Source organism: Lagopus muta, chromosome 1 (genome assembly GCF_023343835.1).
Source record: "Lagopus muta isolate bLagMut1 chromosome 1, bLagMut1 primary, whole genome shotgun sequence".
Lineage (NCBI taxonomy): Eukaryota > Metazoa > Chordata > Aves > Galliformes > Phasianidae > Lagopus > Lagopus muta.
In genome coordinates this window covers 59,153,009-59,172,764 of record NC_064433.1, presented here as the reverse complement: position 1 = coordinate 59,172,764, position 19,756 = coordinate 59,153,009, and the positions used below count along the sequence as shown (strand labels likewise).

The 19,756-nt window shown below is 44.0% G+C and overlaps 1 protein-coding gene across 2 annotated transcripts in view; it reads left to right on the top strand.

Annotated features, from left to right (window-relative positions):
• Positions 1-19,756, top strand: part of WASHC1 (WASH complex subunit 1) — a 39,672-nt gene that overhangs the window by 15,187 nt on the left and 4,729 nt on the right. For both annotated transcript variants that reach the window (XM_048934336.1, XM_048934335.1), the window contains exons 3-5: positions 14,020-14,131; positions 14,820-14,966; positions 19,123-19,259. In XM_048934336.1, the coding sequence (XP_048790293.1) occupies positions 14,020-14,131; positions 14,820-14,966; positions 19,123-19,259 (396 nt within the window). The remainder of the gene's footprint in view (positions 1-14,019; positions 14,132-14,819; positions 14,967-19,122; positions 19,260-19,756) is intronic.

The following is a 19,756-nucleotide window of genomic DNA, read 5'->3' as shown; positions in this document are numbered from 1 at the left end:
TCTCCTTTGCCTATAATCAAATCATAAGTTCTGCAGTAATTTCTCATGGACAACAGAGCCCTAAAGAAAGTTTGGGACAGGAATAACATTGAGATATAGAGAGGAAGTGCTCTGTGAGATGTGTGCCCTGGAATGAGCTTTGACAATGATTGCATGTCAGTCTGGATTGAAATAGAAAACGCAGACAAAATCTTAATTGCATTTGGATGTTCCCCCACTTCTTTTCCATCATTAATCTGGATCATCAGTAGTGGAAATGAATGACTACAATGAATGACTTCTAAGATCATCCAGTCCAACTGTCAGCCCACCCCATATACACAGTGACCACATCCCTCACTGCCACATCCACATGTTTCTTGAACATCTTTAGGGAATGGTGACTCCACCACCTCCCTGAGCCTGTGCCACTGCAGCACCACTCTTTCTGAGAAGAAATGTTTCCTAATATCCAACCTGAACCTTTGAAAGTGACAAGACCCTTGTAAAGCAACAAGTCACCCCATTATACTTTGAAGGCTTCCCAGGGGCCATCTGAGAGAAGATGCTGGTCCAGTTCAGTTTCAGACCTCTCTCCTGAAATGCCCTAGGTGCAGTCATTCATTGTTAGGAAGGTAAAGCAGAAATGGTGACGTAAAGGAGTGGGTGTGGGGTTTACAGCTATGGGGACATGGAGCTTGGAGAAGATAGAGGAAAGATGCCTGCAGATGTTGATTGTTGTTGTAGAGATGGGTCCAGTTAATTTTTGTAAATGTAGCATGCTGTTTGTAAGAAACTGCTCAGAAGTTTTAGCTCTTGTGTTTTTCTAGAAGCTGAATTTGAAAGCTTGTAAAGTGGAGCTTGAGAGATATTCCAGAGCTATTGGGAAAGGCTTTAAGAGTTGATACATGAGAAGATCAGTTCAATGTGCCTGGATGGCTGATGGCAGCTAGCAAGAGCAACCATCCCATGTACTCAAGGAGGGGGAAGGGATAGTGAATTTTCTGTAGGAGTCCAGATTAAGATTTTCTGAATGCTGCTAAAATCCCTAAGCTTAAAACTTCATATGATATGAGACCAAGGCTCCATTCAGATACCTTGACAGCTCTATGGGGTGACGAGGTGGGGAGCATAGTTACAGCTGTCACAGCTTGAAATGAAAATGGAGTAGTAGGAATGTGAGACCAAATGGTATTAAGTCCTTGAAAGATATTTCCATAAAGAATGAAACAAACGTGATGGACAGAATTCTTGCTCATTTCACAGAGTGCTGAAAATCTGTGTCTTTTGGACTTCCAGAGATTAAATGTGTCTTTTGAAGGAGAAGAACAGAATGCTAAATTTGACTCTGCAAGGTTCTTTTTATGGCGTTGTCATTGAAATGTAGTGATGGTTACTTAAGCCCCTGCTCTAAGTCTAACATCGGCTCTTCCACACCATTTTCTATCACTAGCAGTCTGTTTATCTTTGAATCCCATTCCCCCAAAAAGACACTGATCAATCTGTTCTGCTTTAAGAGATTGAAAGGCAGGCTTGAACTTGATAAGCTGTAGCCTTCTTTATGCTAACAAAGCCTTCAGCGTAGCTTAAAATGAGCAATTTAAAGAAATGATTGAAGTGCTTCACCCTCAATATCCTCCTCCAAGCAGACTTAAACTTGTCACACCTAATGGTAAGTGTGCAAATAGAAGTATGTTTTAATGAATAACTGAGAGACTCAGTCTGGGCATTAATGCAAAGCATTCTCAAAGCATGAGATGACTTTGCATTAGCTACAGAAAACATTCTTTGGGGAAGAAGGGCTCTTCATGCTTCATTTCATATCTGAAAACAAAATGAGGGAAAATTGTGTCCAGGCTGATGAAGTGGCTGAAAGGAGCACGAAAGGGAGCAGAAGCCTTAGCTATAATCTCAGTTACTAAAAATAAAGAGTGGCTTAGGTGCAATCATACTAAACTGATGATATATCAGTTTGCTGTAAGTAGTTTAAAAAAAAAAGAAAAAAAAGCAAAAGTTTCAGAAGTGTTTTCCCACTCCTGAATTTGGTCTCACGGCTGCTTTGAATAAGAAGTCAGGCAATGATTTCAAACTCTTGAGTGGATTCTCTCTATAATTCTAGGGGCCCTTCCTAGTGATAGAATATCTAATGGAAACATAAGGCGCTTTGATCAAAACACATGGCATGTGCAGTACAAAAGACAAGTGGTAAAGAGAATCAGATAAATGTTTAGCCCAATTGCATGCAGATTGTATTGGTTTTCTGACTCAACTTTTATTGCTTTTGGTTTGTAATGGGCTTTTGTGTATCTGTAGGCTAAAATGAGTTTACTACCATGTATAGATTCCCTATGGCTTAGCTTAATTTCTCTACAATTTTTAAAGAGCTGTAATTTTAACATGAGAGTTGCCATATGTAGTAGCTGCCATTCTTTATTATTCGCTATCTTGGAAAACAGATAAAGCTAGTTTCAAAATCATTTACGGAAATAAAAGCTGTGGCAGGAAGACCAAAAGAAGCAAACATTAAACTCATTTGTGAATGTGGGAAGTAATTATCTTGATAAACATTGCTTTCAACAAATATTTTAAAACACAGTCAATTCGAGGTCATAGCTGTGACTGAGTTGATGGATGGGTCATTCTGTGTACCTTAACAGCTATAAATTGGCTTAAACTTTAGTGAACTGTCCTGTAACAAAAAATATAGAGATTTAATTACCCCTTCTCTCAACCATTTTGAGAAGTGGAAACCAATGAGCTTATAGCTCTCTGTTATTAATGTAGTTGCTTACTAAACTTTTTCTGGAATGAAAAGGTAGCATGAAGTCCAAACACTATGGAATTGTAGCAATGCTTGTAGAAGCTTATGGAGTTCAGAATAGTCTGATTTGTTAATGCAGTGAGGTTGTTAATGGCTGGAAGTGGTAGTTTCCTAGAGCCTGAGAGTAGCAAATCCAGAAACAATAGTGGTGATGTTGTATCCCTGGTGCTGTACAGGTATGTCAGAAAAGAATCTCACACTTACCCCTAAAGCGGAAGGCTTTTCTGCATGGGAAGAGACCTAAGAGCCCTTTGAGAAATAAAGAAAAAAAAAATTGTCAAGGGGTGGAAATGCTATCTTCTATGGTGCTGTTCCCTGAGGAATTCAGTGGAGCTGCTCAGAGTGCAGAAATGGTACTGACATCCCAGTGGTACCCTCGACTAACGCAGAGCACTCATGACGGAGTCTCTTAGCGTGCAGAAGTTAAGTACGCTTCCCTAATACATTTCCACAGTTCTTGTGCCCTGAGAACTTTCTCCAGGACTGATCCTAGCACAACTTCTGCCCTTCTGAAACTGCTGTTTGTGCAGACAAGCGAGCTTCCTTTCCTTGAATTGCTCTGGATGGCTGTGGTTTGGAAGGAACTGAATCTATTTCATAGGATATGTAATGACTGAGATTTGTCTGACGATAAATTATGTCTATAAACTACTAAGGCAAGAAGTTGATGTTAACAGAGATTTGGAAAAGATCTTAGGAACTTTTCCATCCAGAGAGGCATTGTCTGCCTCTACTTGGATCTTCTGAGTCCCCATCTGCAGTACTGCGTCAAGGCCTGGGGCCCCGAGTACAAGAAAGACGCAGAGCTCTTGGAGCGGGTCCAGAGGAGGGCCACTGAGATGATCAGAGGGTGGGAGCACCTCTCCTGTGAGGAAAGGTTGAGGGAACTGGGATTGTTTAGCTTGGAGAAGGCTTCGGGGAGACCTCACTGTGGCCTTCCAGTACTTGAAGGGAGCATATAAGCAGGAGGGGGAACAGCTGTTTACGTGGGTGGATAGTGATAGGACGAGGGGGAATGGTTTTAAACTGACACAGGGGAGGTTTAGGTTAGATATTAGGAGGAAGTTTTTCACTTTTCAGTGAGTGGTGACACACTGGAACAGGTTGCTCAAGGAGGCTGTGGATGCCCCATCCCTGGAGGCATTCAAGGCCAGGCTGGATGTGGCTCTGGGCAGCCTGGTCTGCTGGTTGGCGACCCTGCACACAGCAGGGGGTTGAAACTGGATGATCGTTGTGGTCCTTTTCAACCCAGGCCATTCTGTGATTCTGTGATGTGATGATTCTTCCCATTACTACCTCAAATGGCTGTAGCTATTTTTCCCCTCTGGAAATAACCAAGGAAGAGCAGATTTTAACAAGTTAGTATGTATTTAACAGCAAAAACAAAATCTTTCCCTTTTTCCATGTTTTGTAGCCTGCAGGTATGGCAGTATTGTCTGATTCTCCCACTCTTCATGACACAATTGTCATGTTGTTCTTTTCTTATACAAAGTGATAGCTCTACCTTCTCAACCAGCTTCAGATGCCGGACTCTCACACATGTGTTGGAATTATTTTCTCTTCCTATGGATGAGTTTTGTCTATTCAGTCAGCCCTGAAGGAAGAGATGCAACCAAGTCACTTTGTTTTACAGGCATGACTTCCATCGGGGATCTAGTGTGGAGAAAACTGTCTGGAAAATAACACCAAGAGGCTTGAAATGTGTTTTACTGACTCCCACCTTTGTAGATGGTAGTGTGTGCATTGTGGGGAGAGTTGGGGGAGGAAACAGGAGTGCCAAAGGTCTGTTCTTCACACTTGACTGGTGGATTAAATTCTCTTTCAGCAGTCCTTCTTTTTGACTGGCTGTGGTGCTGCCAGTGGCCTTTTTAGAAGGGGGTAGGTTAGAGTTTGGGTGTGAATGCAGCTGACAGTTGAGAACAGCGCTTTTGGAGACAGCAGATCGATTTGCAGATGATAATAGAGGAGAAATAAGAACTTGTTAATGTAAATCCTCCAAATAATCAATTTATTGAATCTACTGTGCTCTGCCATTAAGGAGAGGAGAGGATGAAGGATCAGAAGTAATGTGTGTTAAAGAGAAACCCCAGGAGGATAATGTAGTGTCTTCTGAGTTCAATGCCATTCCTAATTTATTCAAGAATACAATCCTTATTCTGGATTAATACGTATTTTAAAAGGCAAATACATGGTTTTATTTTACTTTAAGGATTTTAATTTTAGATCTACTATCAAGGCTGAAGATAAGAAATGCTTGAGGGGCCTAAGAGGCATGACGGGACATTACTTGTAGAAAAGAAGGTAATGCTGTTGCCCTTCAGCCTAGTGCTAGTGCTGCAATGATAGCTTCTCTGGTTATCAATTAAATGTATGTCTCATGCCAGTCATTTCAGTAATGGCTTCAAACCCAACTGAAGATTTCTTGTTCTTTCTGTTGCTTTGCCCAGTGACTAGGATCTTTGGCTTCACTTCAACAACAGCACTTTTGAAAGTGGCATCTTGGATTTTTTTGGTTCTAGACCAAACTCAGGACTTTTCTATGTGACTTTTTTGAGAGGCAGTTTGAGAAGCTCCTGACTCCTGTTGGGTTACTGAGCACTAGGCAGGACTTTCTTTGTTCTTTCTAGCATATGGCCAATTTAGGAAATGAAGTAAATAACAAACCATCGCCAAAATCATACCTTTTATTATTCTTCATGCTTACTTTGTCAGCTGGGGATTAGGGGATTAGCTGCTGCTGAAGGTATTGCTCTGTGTTAATATTTTACAAATAGAGTGGACTAGCAGAATGTATGAATTTATGGTCCTGAAGTTTTGCGGTGGAGAGGGAGGATTACAAAGTATACTGTACGAATTTTTCTGGTATTGCTACGAAAGCAATATTTCCATTCTTAATGACTGTTTGCAAGTCACCACTTAGGGAAGATGAATCTTTAAGGACGCTGAGGAAAATGAAATCATGTGTCTAGAACTGTTCTCAAGATGATATCTGATCACTGATGTGCCACAGAGTGCTTCATTGAAATGATAGAGCAGCTGTCAAACAAAGCAGAGAGGTTCTGCTTTTCAACTCGGTTACAAAAAGCCCTCTGTCTAGAGCCCAAAGTTTTTTGGGAAAAGTAACCAGAAATCTCTTAGAAGTACTTTAATTACTCAGGAAAGGTGTTGGATGAAAAACATGATAAAAAGTTACTCTTATTTTGTGAAGCACATAGGCTCAAATTAGCTTGTCGATGGGCAAGGAAGGTGCAAGGAAGGCATGGAAGGTGCCTTTTGAGATTTAAGTGTGAATGCAATTGGTTATAGGAAAATGAAGAAGTAACATGAAACAGATCCTGTTTCTGAAGTGCAAATATTTTGAAGTGAAAGGCATTGCTGGCAATAAATAAGGAAATAAATGTTTCTTTTGAAAGAAAGAGACCCTTTTTGAAAGAGAGGGATCTGTTATGAGGAGAAATTGAAATTGGAAGCATGGTTGAGAAAGGGAAAATATATAGTTAGCAGTGAGGTTTCTTAACTAGCGAAGACCTAGTAACTATTTCTGAGAACACAATTCTAACGTGGTTGGGCGTATTTTCTTTGTAAGACAATTTGGAGGGGAATTTTGTGAGTCAGCATTGGTTGTCACAGGATGGTGAGAAGTATCACTGTTGAACAGAAGAAGCGAGTTGCTGTGGTCAGTCCATAACACCAGTCCATCAGTCCATAAGTCTCTGCTGCTCTGTCATGGTCACTCTCCACCCCTGCTCCCCCATGGGCTGCCCTCTGACAGCTCAGGCTTCTCCTGCAGGTGCTCTCCATGGACTGCAGCTCCTTTGAGCCTCACCTGCTGCTGCACCGTGGGCTCCTCCATGGCTGCACATAATGCCCATGGGCTGCATGTGCACAGCCTGCTCCTCCATGGGCATCTACTTAGGCTACAGGGAGTTTCTGCTCTGTGCCTGGAGTACCTCCTGCACTGCCTTCAGTGCCCAGTGTTTCACGTTTCTGCACTCCTTTTCCAGAGCTGCTGTTGTGCAGCAGATTTTCCCCTTCCTTAAATCTGCTGTCCCAGGGCACACCCAGCAGTGCTTGTGTCTCAGCTCTGGCAGCAATGGGGGCCTTTTGGGGCAGCTCTGATCTAACATGAGACAGTGCTGGGCTGCTCACAGTAGCCATCCTGCAGGCCCCTTCTACCAAAACCTTGCCAGGTAAGCCCAGTACAACATCTTTACATCAGTGCAGCCTGTGTAGTAGAACCTGCAGGGATTTTTACTAAATCAGTTCTAATCATCGTTGCACGGCTGGATGTTGATTACCTTGGGCAGGAGCACTGATTCAAAGCTTATTCAAAAGATAGCTTAGGTGCTATCTGCAAAAGCTGGGAATAAAAAGGAACTTCCAGATCTTCTGCTACAAACCAGCCTGTCGTCTTGTTCTGCATGCTTGAGATGATGGTGGGCTTCCTTTCCTGTGATGAGGAAGACTCCACAAATGTCTGCCTTGCTTCCCTACTTGATCACTGTGTTGTAGCAAGGCTGCTGTAGCTCCAAGTGAGACAAATGGTGGGGAAGCTGCTGTGGGCTTGTAAGTGCTAGGCTCCTGTTATCACATTCAGATGAAGCTCAGAAGCTTCAGCCAGTTTGGGCTGGTGGCTCATGCATTTTTCTCTGACAACCCCACTTGGGAAAAGGCACGCATTAGATATTTAGATCTGGAGTGATCTGTTTTCTCTGACTACTGCTGACGGAAAATGTGGAGTGAAATCCTGGTTAAGAGTAAAGGGCATAATGAAATTGTTTGTGTAGAATCAGATATGGTGCCAGAATGAAGACTGTGAAGGAGCTCCTTTGACACTCAGTGATCCAGAAAAAGCAGAAAGCTACTGTTTACCACACGGTCACCTGGATTCCACCCTGAAGTTTCCTGTGATTCTGTGTGGTGATGCATAATTTCTGATCTTTGAGAACAGAAAAGAAGATCTTTGGCCATTCTAAGAGGGGAGTTTTAGTGAGAGAAAGGAGCAAAAGAAACCTAATGTTTGCGTGCACAGTTGATTAATTGAATATTACAAGATGCCAAAGCACCTTCTCAGGCTATTTGCACAATACGATGTGTGACTTCAAGCAGTGTGGAAACAAAATTCAGTGTTTTCCTTTTGACAGTCTCATAAAATTCTGTCCAAACAAGAAGCAACCTTCCTTTTAGTAGTGATTTAAAAAACCACAAACCACAGCAACCAAACAAAAAAAACCACTTAAGGCTATTACTAAAAAGATTGAAGTGAGTAAACATTCATGAGAAATTTGCAAGGAGTAGTGAAGACTACTATATAGCTAACAAACCAGTTACACTACTGAAGGCATCTTCTGCCTGGTATTTCAAGACAATTTCTGTAGCTGCCATCTGGAAAACAGCTCCATAGTATTATTCAGTATTTGCTCCCATAGTGCCAGTGGAGGAAATCAAAAGGCCACTTACAAGACTCCAGCAGAAATAATAGAAGGAACCATTCTTTTCCCCAGTACTTTAGACAATCCTTCCCAGCAGTTATCACTGTGAGGGTAGAACCTGTTGTGGTTATACATCCTAACATGTGGAAAAAGTAGTTTGATCAAAAAGCAGCTTGTATAGTTAAACTAGAAGACCTGCTTATGTGATTTATTTGCAAACGCAGACTTTCAACTCAGTATGTATTTATTTTAAATAGAAGAAAGGCTGTACACCTTGAGATCAGTGCAGGATGGGAGGCTGGAAGGTTAAGATCTTGTCTGTGGCCTTTAAGAAAAAGACAAGGCTGTTCTGGAGAGGAGAACAGTGCTGCAGTGGAGTGGGTGCTGCATGGAGAGGTAAAAATTTAAAACAGTTTCCATTTCTGTGTAAACTTAATTCCTAGTGAATTAAGTTCTTGCTTCACCTTGTGAAGTTCCTTTTGGGTGAGAACATGTCCTCTGAAGAGCGATGAAGAGCGGATCGTGCTGAGGGTAACCTGACAACCTTCATCCCTCTCCAGGCTGCAAAGCTGTTTGGCATTGTGGGAGTGGGGCAATATGGGAATGCTGGAACACCTGCGAATCAGGCTTAAGGAGCAATCAAAGTGTGATAAACATTAATTAGTATAATACCCAAACCCTTAATGGAGGAAGGAACATTGATTGCACTGTCTCACTTGGGATTTCTTTCTGCCAGAGACGATGTATGATGACAGCTTCTGATTACACTTACTCAGACATGAAATAAGACTTTAAAAACTGCTTAAATATGAAGGAGAGAGGAGAGCAGAAAGCAAACAAGTTGATCTTTCTTTGAGTGGCTGAATGTGTTTGGCTTTCTGTAAAAGCGTCCATTTTTGCTTTTTGCCTTCCCAACTTTCGAGGTGAACTGACACTGTGAGCTGGCTTTGAACGCTTCCCTGGATTGCTGTAAACAGTAAACGTTTTAGCAGCTTTTCTCTTGCCCTCTCTGTCTCAATACTGCAGTGTTGCTGGCTGCTGGGTAGAATCATTCTGTGGGAGTGGTGAGAAGGGGACTCCAGCTTCTCACAGTCCCGTTTCTGGCTGTGCTGGTTGTTGCAGTAAGGCTGTCTGTAAAGAAGGCTCTAGTGCCTCATAAAACATGATTCTTTGTTAGTCAGCCAGGATGCAGTAAGGTATTCTAGCCTAGCTCTCTTGGCTTGTTTAGGCCTTAGTGGACTCTGCACATAAGCCCTTATTAATGGGTACCAGGGTTGATAGTTGATCACTTCAGCAACCTGAGGAGCCATGGCCTTCTTCCAAGGAGATTCTTACACAAATTGGAAGTTACAGTCACTCTTTGCCACAGCATACAAATAGTAGTAGAAAAGAATGATGACATATTTCCTGGGATCCAGGGAAAAGTGGGCTCTACAGCATGAGGGGAAAGATGGATACTTGGTGGCTCAGCACCACCTTGCTCTGCTTTCATCATGGAACAATGTATTCCTTTCCCTGAGCTGCACATGGTCTCTCCTTGTCTTGACAGCCTTTTGGAAACCCATTGAACCTTTTCCTAGAGGTCTGATGGTATATCATTGATCAGCTGTGGAACCCTGCTGGTTTTACTACCAGTAATTTGGGTACGTGGCACCCAACGGTGTTATTCTTCACCGTTACCCAGTTTCAGCACCAGGCTCCTTGTAGAGCCTGGGGATGTGCTAAATTTCAAGAACCATAAATGCTGTCCCTTATGATTCACACCTCCTGCAGTAACGGAGGAATTTAATAAAGCCACTCTTTGTTGAGGGGGGGGGAAGCAGCTTGACTTCTAGGCAAAAAGCCAAGGGTTTATAGAACAAATTTACAGTGTGTACCTAGGTTTAGAATAACAATGCCAAGCATCTCCCTGCTATCTCTCAGGACTGGAGCCCAGGCTGGGAGGAGACCAGAAGTCTGACTTGCTGTGGTGTGAACAGTCCTCATTTAAGAAAAAAGAAGTCATTTAATACTTTGGATGCCTTATCCTCCTGTGCAACTTTGTTTCTCATTCTACTCTGTAATGTTCTTTCTCCTTGGTTGATCACTTACTTTTGTACTTCAGACATGAAATTGAAGTTCTTTGGTATTCCAGAGAGGTTTGCTCCCAGGCTCTGCTGGCTCACCTTTCTCATTCACCTTGATGTGGAGTTCGCCTCTTCTCTCTCCTGTGTCCCAAGTTTTGTCGTCCCTGTCACTTTTGGGTGATGTGTGTGTGCTGAACGTGGACAGCAAAGGACCTCTTTCTGCTGTGATACTTCCCTCCAGCTCAATTCTGTCTTTCCTCAAGCTGCTTTGTTCAGTCACCTTTCTAGTAACCTGTCAGCCTACCTTCAAACCTGCTTTGATTTTAATTTTTTCTTTTTTTCCAATGTTGTGTGATCCCAAGCAAATACAGGTGATAAAAATCTCAATTTTAACTTGGCACTTTGGAGTGCTTGGAGACTAAGAGGAATATTGTTATTGTTATTGCATCATGTGTCTTTCGTGCCACATCCCAAATTCTTTGTGTGTTTTCCTGTGGGAGTAAGAGAACAATAATCTTTCCCCTCTGAACAGGCACAGATGAAGCAGAGGAGATTTCTCTGTAGCTGCCTGAATATGAGGATTATCAGAGAAGTTTTAAGGAGATAATAGGAAATGATAAACTCCATGGCTACAGATGGGCTCGAAGATGCTGCCTGTCAGGGCAGCAGTGAGGAGAGGGGGAAATATTCCTGAGAACTGCTCTAGGTGCTTAGAGGGAGTCCTCTCTAAAATGGGGAAGAACATGAGGCTTTAAGAGAAGGGAGCCCTCAGCTGAAGGTGAGGGGTGCATGGGGCTTGACAGTATAAAGATTTTAGAGGGATGGAGGATGTGAAAGCTTGAGTCAAAGCAGCTGAAAGATTGGCTTTAATATCTGCATAGATAAAAATAAAAGTCTCTGTGGATTAAGAGATAATCCACTAGATAGATTTAATCTGCCACATGTATTACTTCCGCAAAGAAAAGCACTGGGATGGGAAGGTTGACTTGGCTCTGTGCCTGGGTTTTGAAGGCAGGTGAATATATTCTTTCTCCTGCAGGCCCCCTTTTCCCTTGTCCCCAGTGCACAGGAGGGTTGTCCCTGTGCACCTCCTGCTTCTCTGCAGCTCTGAAGTCACGTTGAATCTAACTACAGGAGCTCCTGAAGCAGAAAAGAGTACCGAGAGCAAAGTAACACAGCAGTGACTAATAAGATGGGCACAGGATAGCTTCAGATGGTGGTGGTATTCTCGGCTGCCTGGAAACAGGATTCTGAGGGGCAGTGACAAACCATTTTATTAACATTCACCCTTCCTGCCCATCCTGCCGTTGCCTTTCATATGAACAGCACTCAGTAACTCAATCCTTCCTAAATGGAGACTGAAGTCCAAATACAGCACTGCTTCAAAGGATTTGCCCTGTAAATCCTTGGGTACACAGCCCTCCAGCCCTTCATGTGTCTTGTCTCTTCAAACACCACTTTGACTGTAACTTAACTGTGCACACGTAACAGTCATATATTCCTAGGAACCTGTGCATGTGATGGAATTTCATGGATTAGTTGGATTAACAGTGTTTAATCGTTTTGTGGTAGTTACCTTGGTCAGCAAGAAATAAAGCAATTCTGGTGTGTATTCCTTCTCTGTTGTATTCTGTGAAGGTGAATCTCAGGTGAAGGTTTTTGGCAGGTGTGCTAATGTCAGACTGGCAAATCCTAGAACAGAGACCATAGGAGAAATCACAGATCACAGGGTGCTTCTGGGAGCAGCCAAAGTGATTTGAAACACCTGAGCTGCCACTGGACAGCTTCCCCAGTTTCCCTTGTGCAGGGAGGAGGCAGTCTGTCTGATAGTGCCATTCTATGGCTGGCTGAAGTCACTCTTAACTATCTGGGAGTAGAAAGGAAGGATGAAGCTGTAGTTGAGTTCCTTGGGAAGGTAGAGGAAGAGGTGATACATGGGGAAGGAGTGGTGGGGCTGGTAGTGAAAGAAGAAATTGCCTCCTCATTTGGCCTACTTGCATTCTGGAGTAATGGGTGGAGAATGGGTACTGGTTTTCAGGTCTGAGCTCGCATGAGTATTTGCTTAAGGTTTCCTTTTGGAAGAGAAAAGTATGCCTCGTTGACCCCTGAGACCTGGGTCTGGGAGTCAGCAGAATGCTGACTAGAAGTGTTTGACTGTTTGATGTTTTCTCTGCTTTGGGCTTCGAGAAGGCTTTGCTCAGTTCTTTTAGGGCAGAGGTCTACTCACAGGTGAGAGGGAAAATTGCATCATTGATATGAGGGAGAGAGGCAAAGCAGAAATAAATGACCAATTTTTTTCATCTTTGGAGGAAGTAAAAATAGGCTGGTGCCCCCAGGAGCAGCACTGGGAATGAGGTCAATCAATACGATTATGAAACATGTGCAAAAGAAGCAAACTGTGAGGTGGGAAAACTGGCTGGAAACAACAGTTAGAAAAGATTTAGTTCCTTGGGAAGCATCTCGTGCTTTAACAAAACAAGGCAATGGGACAGCCCTGTGACACATGGAATTTGCTGCAGACAGGTGCTAGGAAATGCATGCTGAAAGGAACAACATAAGCTACTCTGAGAACTATCAAGTATATAAACGATGTGGACTTCCTCCGCTGAGACAGTGGGAGGGTGTGGGAAGGAAATCATGAACAGATTTGCACTTAGTGTTGGTACAAAATACAAGCTGTTAGGCTGTATTTAAAGTAAAAGGATGAAGAAGTGGAGGATGCTACTGAGAGGCGGGATCTCATGAGGTTCAGTTTTGCTCATCTCCCACTTCAAAAAGAGTAGAATAAACTGTGTGCTCTCCTGCCCTGTGCATGAGGGAGGATTTTCACGCCTTCAGAAAGAGGGATGCATGGTTATGAGCAAGCAGAAACGCTTAAAGCTGGCTAGAGAAAGAAATGGGGGTCTTTCAGAATGAAAGAAGGTGAGCTGGCTGCTCATACTTTTGTTTTTTTCTGTAGCTGCAGCCAGCAGGAGCCTTTAGAGGAATCCATTTTTTTACTGAGAGAGTGCATTGCACCGGGTGAAAATACTTGAAAAGACTGTGGTAGAGTTGGAAAGTGCTAATGTCACCTTTGTTACTGAAAGGAATTATACAGACAGAACGAAAAAAAGAGCATAGGAGTTCTCTGCTTAAATGCAAAGGGGGACTTGGGGGTGGAATTTAAAGATAAGACCGAGATTGATTTTTCCAGGCACAAAATGATCCGCTGGAACTCGTTGCTACAAAACAATGCTGAAATGAAGTACTGTGGCTCCTGAAAGATTGTGTGGTCACAAAAATATTCTGTGCTGGTTTTGCTAAAGGGATGAAGCTTCAGAACAATTGTTAGCATTTGAGCTTGAAGTGGGGCTGCACCTCATAGTTATGTACAGAGGAGGAGGGTCTCTTCTGAGAAGGTTGTTGTCTGTTGATAACTTATTGTGACTTTCTTATTAGCTGTAATTGCAGTGAGGCATGGGGTTTTCTTCACTCAGTTCTGGCTGTGCTGTGCGAGGAGAATGTCGCACAGAAAATCACAGACTTGTCTTGTTTCATGTTGGAGCACGTGAGAAACTCTTAACGGGACCAAGACAAGAGTATCTGACCCTGTACTATCTTGCCTTGTGAAACAATCCAGACCACTGAGATTCACATCCTTCCTCTTGGTGTGGTGACTGGCTCTTGCCAAAAAATCTCTGGCTTTAGATTCTTATCCTTAAGCAATGTCCTTGTTCCTTAGGATCTCTCAGCGGGTGGAAACCAGCCGGGCACAGCTTCAGGCAATCAGTGAGAGAGTCACGCTTGCACAAGCAAAGATTGAGAAGATCAAGGGCAGCAAGAAGGCTATTAAGGTAGTGACTCCAATGAAGGCTGTATGGCCTCTCTCCTTCTTTCAACCTTCTATCTTTATCCCTGAAGCAAGCTCTGCAGAAAAACAGATGCTGCCCATCCACTTCTCTGTGCCTTGCTGCTGAGCAGGAGCTGTGATGAGAGTCCCCCTTCTGACAGGGCCAGTTAATGATTCTTAAACCCACGGGCTACCCAGCTCCTGGCCATACGAGGCCGACATAAGTTGTTGCGTTAACTATTACCTTTGGAATAAAACAGCTTTGTGCTTCGCTATGCCCAACACCCTCTCATTTCGTGTTCTTACAATCTTGCATTGAATAGAAGCTGCTGATAGAGAGCCTCCCCCTCTAGTGCATGTTTATCTGTGTGAGCTGTGTAAAACTGGTGGAAGTCTTCCTTTTACCATTCCTGCTGTATTTAATACAGTGTTTCTAGTTCCCTTCCTGCACTTTGGAAGCCTTTCTGCCTCCTGTTACTTGCAGAGAAAGAGAATTTTTGGCACTTCAACTTTCAAAATTGATGGCCCTCATGATGGTTTCTGCAGAAATAGCCCTTAAGAGCCTGTTAACTCCAAGGCTCTCCATTCCCACAGGCAGCACAGATCATGTGCCTTAATCTACTCCACTTGTTTCTGCAGCAGAAGATTTCTTAGTTGCTGGGATTTTGAAATCCCTCCTTGTCTCTCCTCAGGTATTTTCCAGTGCCAAGTATCCTGCCCCTGAACGGCTGCAGGAGTACTGTTCGATTTTTGCTGGTGCAGAAGACCCAGCTAAACAGAAATGGCCAAGACACAAGATCCAGAGCAAGCACAGAATGCTGGATGAAAAATCCTTGCAGGTAAGGAGGAGGAGAAAAGACCGTGAGATGAACAAGCAAAGAGAAGTCTCCTTGATGAAGTAGACCAGAGTTTTAGGTATGGGTGGGGAGCTGAACAGCTGTTGTCTGCAGCAGGTAGTGTTGAAGGAGGTGGCATTCCTTTCTTGTTTGTGTACTGAGTGAGGGGGAGATGCTTCTTAGGGTGGTCTGAGAAGTGATAGGTTTGATACAAAGGAACACCCCGATAGTTTGGGTCAAACTGGATTGGAAAGAAGAGAGAACAAGTTGGTATCTGTAAAGGTTACTGCATGTGTGCTGTGCCAGGAGTAGCAGATGTGCTCTTCCTGGCAGGTCAGGGTTCAAACTGTCATCAGGGTTCAAACTCAGCTTCCTTGCTCTCTTCCCCCTGAGAGACTTGCTTCCACATCCTTGTATGCCGTGGCCCAAAAATAAACCTGCCACTGAATGTTTTATCACACTAAACCTTCCTGAGTTTTAATGGAGTTGAGGTCTCTGTACAGTGAGGTAGTTATGAATATTTCAGCCAGATCGGGAAGTGGAGTTGCTGGCCAAATGGACAGCTGGCACACTTGAGCAGGGTTTGTGCATCCTTCAAGGCCTGGCAGTAGGCCAGGGCACAGCTGCATGGGACCTGTTGTCGGCCAGCTGGGGCAAGCCAACTTCTGTTGTGCTGGCTGTCTGATGGCCCCATCCCGTCAGACAGCCTGCAGGGAGCAGAGGTACACAGGCATTGGCAAGGGAGGGGTGCTGATATACAGCCCCTCACACAGGGAGGTGACTGAAAAGAGAATTAACTGGTAGAGGCTCCACTAAGAGCAAATGGCATGCCCATTCGACTTGCCTGCTGGTAAGCTCTGCATGCTCTTCTTTGCAGCCTATGTCACTCACCTGCAGTGCCACCCTTCCCCTCGCTCAGGAGATCCCTGTTCCATTGCAGAGTTCTGCCCTCCATGATCAAGGCTGCCATCACCACAGGGACTTTTGCAGACTCCAGTGTATGTTTGTGCTTCTTCCCTCCTCCTGTGACTCAGTTCTCCCTTTGGACTATTTCTTTTTTGGGAGGGCCTGTGGCTTTGTCACCCACAACTCTTTTGTGGGGTAGGACAGTGCTGTGCTGACAACTGGCTTATGAAAGATAGAAGGACCTGCAGGAGTGGCAGCTGCTGTGCAGTGGGGCTCAGTGTGGTCCGAACACCGTCCAGGGTGACAGGGCCTTCTTATCCACAGCTGAGCATGAGCATGATGTGCCTTGCAGTAATGAAATGTGACAGAGAGAAGTCTAATGTTTGCATTTATACCCTCCTCAATTATTCAGGGCTTTCAGCAGAGGCTCACTGCCTGTTTTCACTTCTAATGAGGGCCTTTTTGCTGGGAGCAGTCACAGTAGCCTTTGCTAACTTCACTCACACTCACACACACACACACATGCACACACACACCCTGCCAGGAAAGCAAGCTCTGATCCTGTCATTTTGAGGGTAAGTAATGCCAGCCTGTGCTGAGTGCTTAGGGTTTGTGCTCTGGGGCAGAAGCATTTGACTTAGAACTGTATGTGGTTCTGCAATTTTATTTTAAAAATGCTTCCCTTCTGGGAAATTCTCTTTTGCCCTCCATTCCACAAGCAAATGAAGACTCAGCTGGTGAGAGGACAGAGGCATAGGCTGGTACCATAAGTGCTGACAGATAAGAACATTGGAGATGGGGTCCTTGTGTTAAGCCTGACTCACTTGCTTTGCACATGGCTGCGTTAGCAGCTAGGCACTGTTAAATGTGATCTAGCTGCAGGCTTTTAGGGCTTTTGAGGTGCTGGGCACTGTGTTTGTGGGTGGGATGTGTCTGAGTGTTGAGGTACCCTTCCAGAGGCTGGAAAACAGGGTTTTCCTCTGGACTGTGGGAAACATGGTTCATCTGGGACTGGGGAGAGGTCCGACTGACAGTTGCAAGTTTCTGAAGATACCTCATTAGACTTCAGCAGTGTCAGTAACCTGAGCTGCCCAGTGAGCTCTGCAGAGTTCACCATAGGTGCAGGCAGGCACTTTCTAACCTTTAACTGCATTTCCAGTTAGCCTCCATTAGCATGAGAGAGAAGGGGGTTTCAGATGCATCACTCCAATTCCCATCGTAAGGTTGCGTGTTAATTAAACCTAAGAACTAGTGTGACTTATATATTGTTAATCATAGGTTCTTAGGGAGAAAAGTGGCTGGAAGTGCATCATAGACCATCCTGCTGGGTGCCAAATCACCATGTTCAGGTGTTGAAGCATTCAAGCACACTCCACGACTTCAGTACATTGAGGCTGCTGAACCTTTGGCTTTTGGTCTTCCTGTCACTTTAAGAAAACTCACTCTTAAATGATGCATCAACTTGCAGAGTTCACAGTTGCAGGATAGTATTATTAATGACAGGTACCTATTCTAAATAGCAAAACAGATCTAGGTATTTTAAGGCTTGCGTTTTGGTGGCATTTAAATTAAAAGGATTTACATTTCAGAGTAGTACGCTTGGTGCTTTTGTAACTACCTTTAGATTAGACTTATAAGTAAACGTAGGTAATGGTTGGTTTGTTGCTCCACCCTTAAAGTGACGCACAGCCTTCCAATGCTAATTGGAATCCACAAAGAGAGAAGTAAAGAAATATATATTTGACTCGAGGGCTAAGTGTGTGTGAACAGTCTGCAGAAACATCAGTACTCCCTCATGCTTAAAAAATTAAACGCTGCAAAATGAATATTAATGATCAAAAAGAACCTTTATTTCTGAATCTCTGATCCTAGAGTCTCTAAATAACAATTTACTCGTGTATTTTTGCCTATTTGCTGCTGCAGAAATGCAAGGTGTTTATTTCAGCGTATTTTTCACAAGTTGGAATCTGTTATTTGGAGGAAACAAAAATCAAAACCTCACAGTCTTTTCCCACAGCGTTTGTAGACTCGGAGCACCATACAGACTTGTAGTGGATTTGCTGAGCTGTGACTAAGCCATTTCCCAGGATTTCTGACTACCCAATTCAAACCTGAAATTTCCATCAGTGGAAACTGCTTATGTTGCTGAGCTGTGGTCTTAAAATTGAACCAGCAATGGTCTCCAATTCCCCACTGCAAGTACAAAGTACATCTGGTGATGCTGGAAGTAGCGAAGCAGTAGAAGGCTGCGGGCAGCACTGGGAGCTGTATCAGCATGGAGCTGTGAGGCTGCTGCTTGTCCCAGTTTGACTGAAGAAAGAATTGTGAAGGTGCTGAGGAGGGATGTGGGGAGAGGTCTAGGATGAGAGTTTGCTGTTTCATAGGCTTTCTCTGGGTTCAGGGACAAATTCCTTTCCTCTCTGTAGTGCTGTGCATGCAGCAGTGTGTTGTGGTCACTGAACATCATCCCCCCAGAGCATCTGGCAGCGGATGCTGTCATGCTAGCTGAAACGCTGGTCTGATCTGGGATGGCAATTCCTGTGCTCTATAAAAGTCAAGCAGTTCAGATGCAATAAGTTCTTTTCTAAAGGGAGTTCTATATATTATGCATGAAGTTTTAGAACCAAGAGAAAGGAGATTTCAGTTCATTAGAGTTGAAAACTCCTGCAAATCCCTCAGGCTTTGCAAAACCATCTGGCACGTTCCACCCTGCATACTCCCTTCTGCCTGATCTCTTGCCTAGTGAAGGCATGCAATTTTTCCCTAACCTTCTTTTCCCTTCTCTGCATACCCCACCAGTGGGATCACCTCTCCTAAAACATCAGGTGAAGGCAGAAGAGGGGAGGTAACAGAGATGTTTGGGGGCTCTGCTTGCATGAAAATGTGTCGTATCTCCCAGCTGGAGACACTATAACAAATGCTTAGTTCAGATAGAGATGCTCAATCCCTCCTGCTGGTTATAAGAACCTAAATGGCCGTTATATTTTGATGGATTCTTGCCATTGAAACACCAACAGCATAACCCATCTGTAGCACCAAAAGCATATTCCATGGGCCTGAACGGATGAGATTCATCACCTGGGGTTGCAGTGTTGTCCACGTGCTTTCTTTCTCAAACGGAGGTAGAGAGGGAGAAGTAGGATTCCCAGACTTGGTAGTGGAACCAGTACTGTGGGTTTTGGTGGCTGGGGAGAGCTGTCCCATTGGCTTTTTTTTTTTAGTGTTTTGTTACCCATTATCTGTCTTCTTGCAGGAGAAGCTCAAGTACTTCCCAGTGTGTGTGAACACCAAAATTCACCAGGAAGATGATGCAGAAGAAGGTCTTGGCAGCCTCCCAAGGAACATCAGCTCTCTCAGCTCCCTGCTGCTCTTCAACACCACGGAGAACCTGTGAGTTGGCTCAGGACTGTGCTGGCCACCTGTCTCTGCTTGTTCTCAGAGGAGCTATCCCTGCCCCAGGGCAGCTGTGCTGCTTGCTTTCCTAGGGATCTTGCTTAGTAGACTCCTGATGGGACAGGTTTTGGTAGCTCCCAGCTAGCAGCCCTTTCTCACTCTGACCTATGGGTGGAATCCTTCATTCACCTGCTTTCAACTCAGCTTAACACTTCCTTATTTTTTTCTGTCTTCCTCCTGCAAGTTCTCACCAGCCTTGAGAGCTGCTGTCACTTGTCCTCTGCCCCACTTGCCTGCTTAGGTACTGCTCTTTCTCCTGATGGCTCCTCACAGCAAAACTTAACCACTGTCACTGCTTTAATATCTCCATTGCCACACACACTGCACCGCACTTCCCTTTCCCATCAGACTTTGCCTCATGGTTCTTCCTTCTGCCTACACTGAAGATCTTCTTTAAGTCCTAGTTGAGCTTTCAGCTGCTGGACCTCTTCTTT